Here is an 8,181-nt window from a genome sequence, read left to right as displayed (position 1 = left end):
AAAAATGATAACAGGACATCAGAGCCAGAATTACTCTTTTAGTACTTTTACTTTATACTTAAGTACATTTGAAGGGAAATACTTTAGTACTTTTACTCAAGTGGAGGTCTAAAGGGAGGAACTTTTAAGAGTGGAGCTAAATCGTACATATACATTACTGTAGCACGTACAAGATCATGATAGTGAAGCACAAACCTGAACACACTTAGAGAAAATAAACAGTAACAGCAGGCAGTTGTGGTTTCTAGAACAAAGCCTTAAATAATCTTGACGTGTCAATTATTAATCATTAATCATTTCTAGGCTGTTCTATTCTTTCATTTTTCAGAAAGTATTATTCAAGTACAACTTCATACACAGCCAGTTTGACTTTATTTGATTCTGTTTGTTGAAATGAAAGTGTTTCAATAGCATTTCAACAGTCATCTAGGTCTGCTGGTGTGGGTGGGACTTGGCTGCCTCTATGCAGTGGGATTGGTTATCTTGCCCATGAAGAGGATGCTCCTGGTGCTCTCCTCCACAATGAAGACCAGGAAGGGTCTGTTGAGGTTCACGGTGGGAGGGATTGAATAAGGTACCATCTCTATGGTGGTGGCAGCAGCAGCTTCTGTGCCCTTCTCATCAACTTTGAGGACGGCCTGATGGAGGACCTGTAGGGAAGTCATGAATCTGTGTGAGGTGAAGGATCTGTAGATCTGCAATGCATGTCACAAATGCACTGTACCTTCATCTAGGCTGCATTAAGTTTGCCTACAAGCTTATGATGAACATCTTTAGATTCCTCTACCTTGGAAGCCTTCAGGTTGGTCTCCTCACTGATCCCGGAGAAGTCTGCACTGTCTGAGAACGCACTGACTATTCCCATTTCCTCCAGAGTGTCCGCGAGTGAAAAGGAGGCAGAGATGGAGAACTTGGGCAGGAAGAGTTCCACATAACTGCACAGCAGAACAGAAGAATATTTCAAACTTCTTAAAAGTCACTTTATCACAGAACCATCATTTTGGGATTCTTGGCAACTAGACAAGTAATCTAAAGGTTAGAATTTGAAAATGACAGGATTTATTTTAATCTTGACTTACAAATGATCTACTCCTGAATGGCTGTCTGGCTCCCTGCACTACTTACTGGGAAGTGGTGGTGGGGGCACTGGAGCTTAGAACCTGCATGTTCTTAGCATGGTTTTATTAAAACAATGTGTTTGTTAAGATGCTACTCTAATAATTACATTACATTAAAAACTCAAGTGCTTCTCAAGTCTCTTCCCATTCGGTCCCCTCTAATGGCAAAGAACTCCTTATGGCATAAAACAAAAGCTCCTTATGAAGAGATTTTTGGGAGAGGTTTTGAGTGGTTAGAATCCCCCAGGTAAAACTGTTATGTGATAAATAATGAAGGCTCAGGTTCTCTACTAGAATTAAAAGCCAACACAGAGACTATTTTTGCATCATGTATAGTGAAAAGCAGATGTCTCTTAACTGGCTACAGATGGCTTGAAGCAAAGCTATTGAATAAAATCAATGGCTCATGAAATACTTGGATTTCAACCCTTCAAAATTTCTCTTAGTAGGCAGCCTTTAATTACGCCTTTACTGCTGCTGCAATATTGCCAACTCTCAGAAGTGACTGTACAAGATTTGTAATGTTATATGATCAGAATCAGAATCCTTTATTGATCCCAGAGGGCAATTGCAGTTGTTACAGTTGCAACCATTTATGTAAAAGAATAAACACTTTAATAATTTAAAACAAAGAGAAATTTGCAATATGTACACAAGATTTAAGTACTTATGAATATAGTAAAGTGGCGGTGACCGTGATGATAAATATTAAACATCTAATACAAAGCAGTTCAATTATTGTCCCTCTGAATTATTGCACACAATTATTATTATTATTATTACACATATGAACAGTTTGGTATTGAGTTTTGTGCAGATGATCCACACTGTGAATCACACACTGAGGGAGGAGTTATAGAGTTTGATGGCCACAGGTAAGAATGACCTCCTGTGGTGCTCTGCGGTCATTTCGGTAGAGTGAGTCTTGCACTGAATGAGCTCCTGTGTCTCATCACCGTGTCGTAGAGTGGGTGGGAGCCATGTAGAGGGTGTCAGTGTTCTTAGCCCAGTCCAGTCCTCAGGTCCACCACCAGTTCCTTTGTCTTTGTCACATTGAGCACACCATGCGACAAAGTCCTTCACTGTTGCCCTGAACTCATCCTCTTCACCCCTGCTGATACATCCAACTATTGCAGAGTCATCAGAAAACTTCTGAAGGTGGCAAGTCTCTGTGCAGTAGCTGAAGTCCGTGGTGTAGAGGGTGAAGAGGAAGGGAGAGAGGACAGTACCTTGTGGAACTCCAGTGTTGCTGACCACTCTGTCCGACACACAGTGCTGCAGGTGTACATACTGTGGTCTGCCTGTTAGGTAGTCAACAATCCAGGACACAAGGGGGGCATCTACCTGCATCACTGTGAGCTTATCACCCAGAAGACCAGGCCAGACGGTGTTAAATGCGCTGGAGAAGTCAAAAAACATGACCCTTACAGAGCTGGCTGGCTTATCCAGGTGAGCGTAGACTCGGTTGAGCAGGTAGATGATGGCGTCTTCAACTCCCAGGCGGGGCTGATAGGCAAACTGGAGGAGCTCCATAAAAGGCTAGACTATGGATTGGAGCTGATCCAACACGACCCTGTCCATGGTCTTCATGACATGAGATGTCAGTGCCACTGGCCTGTAGTCCTTGGTGTCACTGGGTTGCAGCGTCTTTGGAACAGGAACAATGCAGGACATCTTCCACATCATACTGACCCTCTGGAGACTCAGATGTTGAAGACATGTTGCAGTCCTCCACAAAGCTTAGGCTTTAAGCACCCTGGGGACCCCATCAGTAGCCTTGTTTGTGTGGAGTCTCTTCAGTTGTCTTCTCACCTGGTCAGCAGTGATACTCACTGTAGAGGTGACAGTTGGGGAGAAGGGTGTAGGTGGGAGATGGCCCATCACAGGAGGGGGCAGGCTATCGGGAGTGGGAGTGGAATAGGCTGCTAAGGACCGGCAGCAGAGGAGTCAAGATGGGGGAGGACAGATTAAGAGACCCTTATTAATCCCACAATGGAGAAATTTCACCTTCGCATTTAACCCATTCATGAAGTGAAACACAACATACACTCACGCATACCCAGGCACAGGCACAGGCACAGGCACAGGCACAGGCACAGGCACAGGCACAGGCACAGGCACAGGCACAGGCACCCCAATCCGCAGCACCCGGGGAGCAGTTGGGAGTTAGGTGTCTCAGTCATGTGCTGTCAGCTCTGGGGATTGAACCAGTGACCTTCCAGTCATGAGGCTGGTTCCCTAACCTCCAGCCCATGACTGCCCCCAAGAGCCTGCAGTGTCAAATCTGTTAAAGAACAGATTTAGCTTGTTGGCCCCGTCTACGCTGTCTGCTACTCCTCTGTTGTTGCTGGACCTGAAGCTGGTGATGGTCCTCATTCCTTTCCAGACCTTCCTCATGTTGTTCTGCAGGAGTTTCCACTCCAGCTTTCTCCTATATTTGTCCTTCGCCACCGTGATCACTGTCTTCAGTTCCCTTTGGATCGTTCTCACCTCCACCCTGTCTCCAGCTCTGAAGGCCCTCTTCTTCTTGTTGAGGAGAGCCTTAATGTCATTTGTTACCCAAAACTTGTTGTGTCCTTAACAGTAGCATACAGCAGGTCCCGTGTTCTTTCCTCTCTGGTGGGACAGTCCACATACTGAGTGAAGTTTGGTAGTGCCTTAGCCATATTGACGTGGTTAAAGTCGCCTGATATGGGAATAAAGGCACTCGGCTGTTGCGTTTGGAGATGCGCTATAGTTGAATAAATGAGGTCACACGCTGATGTCAGGATGGCAGAGGGGAGGATGTAAACAGTCACGATAATAGCATGTGAGTACTTGGGTGGCAAATAAAATGGCCCTGAGTCTAACAGCCAACAGCTCAATGTCCGGGCAACAGGTACGTTCCCTGGCCAGCCTGAACAGTCTGGAAGCCATCGATGGAAATGTTGTCGTCCAAGATAACCTGGTGTAGCCATTTATCTGAAAAGCACATTAAACTACACTCCCGGTACTCCCTCTGACTCCTGGCCAGTGCTGTCAGCTCGTCCATCTTAGCCAGCAACCTCACGTTGCCCATGACGACGGAGGGGAGACGCGGCTTATATCCCCTCTTCTCCATAAGCCTCCGCCATCTCCCCCTCACTTTCCCCGTGCGTTGGTTTATTCCCCATCCCCTGTGTGTCCGTCTACAAAGCTCTTCAGGGATGTTCATTGTCCTGGTCGCCATGCCGACCGGCTTCAGTGCGATCAGTTGATCCCAGGTGTAAACAAAGCAGCCATGTTGCTGTGCAGCAGTGCACCAGGAGAGTGAAAAAAGCACTTTCACGGCGAAAAAAACAGACCATATAAACAATCTATTAAAAAGATAAATAAAAGTTAAGAAGAAAAATGAAAAAACAAAAATGAGAGCTACTGTAACAGGCAGCATGCACACACGCCCATGCGCACTGTATATTTACTGCTTAGCTTGGTTTTTAGTGAACCTGTTGAGAACCTGTTGAAGCCTAACATAAAGCCTGAATATTACTGGAAAAGCCTGTTGGCCTGATAATAATCTCCTATGATGGTTGTTAAAAAACTATGTTACATCTTTATCCATAAAAATATTTGTTTTTTATTGTCTCTCTTATATAAGTACCCAAAAAAGTGAACAAATAAACATGCTAAATAAAACATACTGCTGAAAACAAACCAGTCAATTGCTCTTTTGCTACCATTCAATCAAAGTTTAATGCTGCCGTTTCCACATTTTGTGTTATGCTGATGCCACACTGGTGTTAGAAGTGGGATCGTACCCCCATGCGGTCTGGAGAGGAATGGAGTTTCCCCAAACTCAAAGACAAATGGTGGAAAAGACTGAACCTGGCAGAGGATGGTAGAAGACAAAGCAGCACAGAGAGGGCAGGGGAACACATCCCATGACAGAACACATCCCACAGCAGAGAGTTGGGGCTCCAACACACACAAGCAGCACCCTCACATGTTTATGGTGTGTTGGTTAACGGAGGAAACAGAAAGCAGCTGTGGAAGTGTAGAAGCTGCAGCTTGTTCCCAATAGCATAAGAATGGACCCTGCAAGCTGTGAGGTGTTCTGCCACAAGTGGGGAGGAAGTCTGAGTTCTGAGTCTCTTCATTGCTGGAGAAGGATACAGCCCTGAGAGCCGGACTGGGGGCCTTTGATCTTTTGTATTATTTATTTTGATATGAATATTTCCATTGTGCTTTTTTTTTCAGTAAATGAATTCATGGATTCTAATGTAAACAAAACAAATTTACTCTTGCTTCCAGCATGTCATACCCAATACAATTTTCCAATAAACAACGATAACATGATTTCCTTCAAATATATAAGCAATAAATTGACAAGAAATAAAATAGGAAATGAATGTTACTTGTAGGAAGTTTCTTTGTAACGTTCTTACTGAAATTAAAAGGCTGGTGACTGAGGTTACCTTCCATGTAATTTGTCATGCCAGTACTCGAGGTGTTCCTTGTTGATGTTCTTCTCCAGCTCCTGCATTTTTCCCTCATCAGGTAGAACAATCATCATGGAAGTGTTGCCTTTGTAGGGGACCATGATGATCGAAGTGAAATTCTTCCAGTCCCTGTAATGCTCGTAATAGCTTTCTTTATTCATCATGTCCACCGTCACTGTGGTGTTCTCATCCACATGGAACTCGGCTTTTTTAGTGTATTTTATGTTAAAAGGCTTTTTCCATTTACCTAAGAGGGCAGAATTCAAGGCATGTTATCTTATAGTAAAACATGATATAATTGAGAAGGACATTGATTTCTGATGGAATGTTTAGGTATCTACTGTACCTCTGAAATATATAAAGTTGATGAGCATCATCACAGTGTCTGGGTCCAGTTCCTTGACCATGTCAGTGATCATATCTTTGGTCTTCTTGGCGATGTACTTGTTGACTTCTTGCACAGCGACTTCAGGTTTGGAGAAGTCCACACTGAAGGCCTCTCCTTGGTAGTAATGCTGAGCATCCTTTAGAAACTTGTCTAGAGGTTTGAAGCCTTCTCGGACGGCTACAGCACTTCCTGCCTCCAGCAGCATGGTGTCCTGGCTGTGGCTCAGCATGTGAAGAAGGTGCTCATAACCTTCATTGACCTGATCAGGAGTGAGAGGGCTGTAGCCCAGGGTGCTGAAGATCTGTGAGTGGGTTTCACCTTTGGCTCCCAGGGCCAGCATGGACAGAGCCATGGAGATGCTCAGTGGAGAGAAGAAGATGTTCTTGCCTTGGTATTCTGGATGGGCGGCCAGCTTCTTGTAGAGGGAGAAGGTAAAGTCAGCATTGTGAGGGGCGAGTCTGCGGGACAAGTCGTCATCTCCATCGTGGCTGGGGTGAGGTTCATCCTTGCCATGGTGGAGATGTTTGTCGTGATCTGCTGAATGGTCCTCATGATCATGTGGGGCCGCCAAGGACACCATCAGCAGGAGGGAAACCAGGAGGCAGAAAGAGATCTTTCCACACATTTTATCTCCTGGACAGAGAGAAACACACTTATACTGTATTTGAACAATAGAGCAGGTTGAGGCTGTATTTTGGTACCAGATGCATCTTTACAGACTACAATGCAATGTAAACTTCTTTGCCTGTATGATTCCATAAAAATAACAATAACAATACTATCATCACTTTAGATGAAGGTAAAAATGCTATGAGTGAGAACAGCATTGCAGTAATCAGGTTGGGGCAGAAGGACTAGCCAGTAAGGTGATGTTCAAGTTTTCCACATTGGCACTAGTAAAATATGCTTTAGCTTGTAATGCACGCTCTTAAATATATGTATTATAATAGCAAAGTTCAATTGAATTACATTACAAAAATCAAGAACGTGATAACTTTGTTTTCTAAACAAAGTTCATCTCAGTGTTCACAGCAGTGATTAAGAAATATTCAATAAAAACTTTTTTTTTCTCAAAATGTTAGCTTTACAGGAGAAGAGAAGCATGCTTTTAAAATGTAAAGTGTAATTGTATAATTTCAAGTAATTTTATTCACTATTTTACTATTTATTTACTATAGAAATTTACTATTTCTGCTTGACCAATACAAAGGAATGCAGATTAAATGATACAGAAAAATAAAATGAAAATGAAAGGTTTTTGATTTTTATGGACAGTGATGATATGCTATGCTTTATATTTTTGTTGTTTCATATTTGATTCATTTGGTTCAAAGTCTTAACATTCTTTTCTGTGCCACTGAGTTCAAAAGATTAAGGTCAAATTAAAATATCCAGATCTAACACTGGCCTTAACATCTCAAGTACCTATTTACATGCTATGGAAAATGTAAAGTGCTGTTAATATAATGTAAGTTTAATGTAATATATTTTATATGTTTGTTGTTATTGTTTAGTGAAATAAGGCTACTTACATGCAAGGAACTCTCAGCACGACATCGACTGAAGTGGAGAAACTAATTGAAATCCTTTAAATATTAACCCATTCTAAACCCCAATGCCCCAACATCCACCCCCACCCTACTCCCCCACTCTCCACCCCTTATCGTAAATCAAACACTACTGTTTACTCATGGACTTCGAACAGTGATATAACATGTAACAGTTGCACAAAGTACGACATCTTCATAATTGTAATAATAATAATTTGTGTAGTATGTGTTTATTAGCTGAGAAAAGTGTTAATATTTCAATAAACAAAATGTATAGAATATAAATGTATTATATATATATATTATTACCTCTCCATGGATCACCACCTTATCGTGGTGGAGAGGTTTGTGTGCTTGAATGATCCTAGGAGCTATGTTGTCTGGAGCAAAAGCTCCTGGTAGGGTCTCCCATGGCAAACTGGTCCTAGGTGACAGGTCAGACAAAGTGTGATCCATAATCACCCCTATGAAAAGACAAAAACAGGACTTGTGCACCCTGCCCGGAACAGGGTTACCGGGGCCTCACCCTGGAGCCAGGCCTGGGGGAGGGGCTTGCCAGCGAGCGTCTGGTGGCCGGGCATTTACTCATGGTGCCCGGCCGGGCCCAGCCCGAAGGAGTTACATGAGTCCCCCCTCCCATCGACCCACCACCAATGGGAGGGGCAGTA

At 43.3% G+C, this 8,181-nt stretch overlaps 1 protein-coding gene across 1 annotated transcript; it reads right to left on the bottom strand.

The window, feature by feature from the left end:
• Positions 1-353: 353 nt before the first annotated feature.
• Positions 354-7,564, bottom strand: LOC108417426 (alpha-1-antitrypsin homolog). Its single transcript, XM_037537692.1, has 5 exons — positions 7,496-7,564; positions 5,922-6,596; positions 5,552-5,822; positions 788-935; positions 354-650 (listed from the first exon to the last, which is right to left on the bottom strand). Exons 2-5 carry the CDS (start codon positions 6,586-6,588, stop codon positions 462-464), a joined length of 1,275 nt encoding a protein of 424 aa, XP_037393589.1. The 5' UTR covers positions 6,589-6,596; positions 7,496-7,564; the 3' UTR covers positions 354-461.
• Between the last annotated feature and the right edge of the window lie 617 nt (positions 7,565-8,181).

Source organism: Pygocentrus nattereri, chromosome 4 (assembly GCF_015220715.1).
Source record: "Pygocentrus nattereri isolate fPygNat1 chromosome 4, fPygNat1.pri, whole genome shotgun sequence".
Classification (NCBI taxonomy): domain Eukaryota; kingdom Metazoa; phylum Chordata; class Actinopteri; order Characiformes; family Serrasalmidae; genus Pygocentrus; species Pygocentrus nattereri.
Note: the sequence above shows the minus strand (reverse complement) of the source record. Positions and strands in the feature narration are given on the sequence as shown.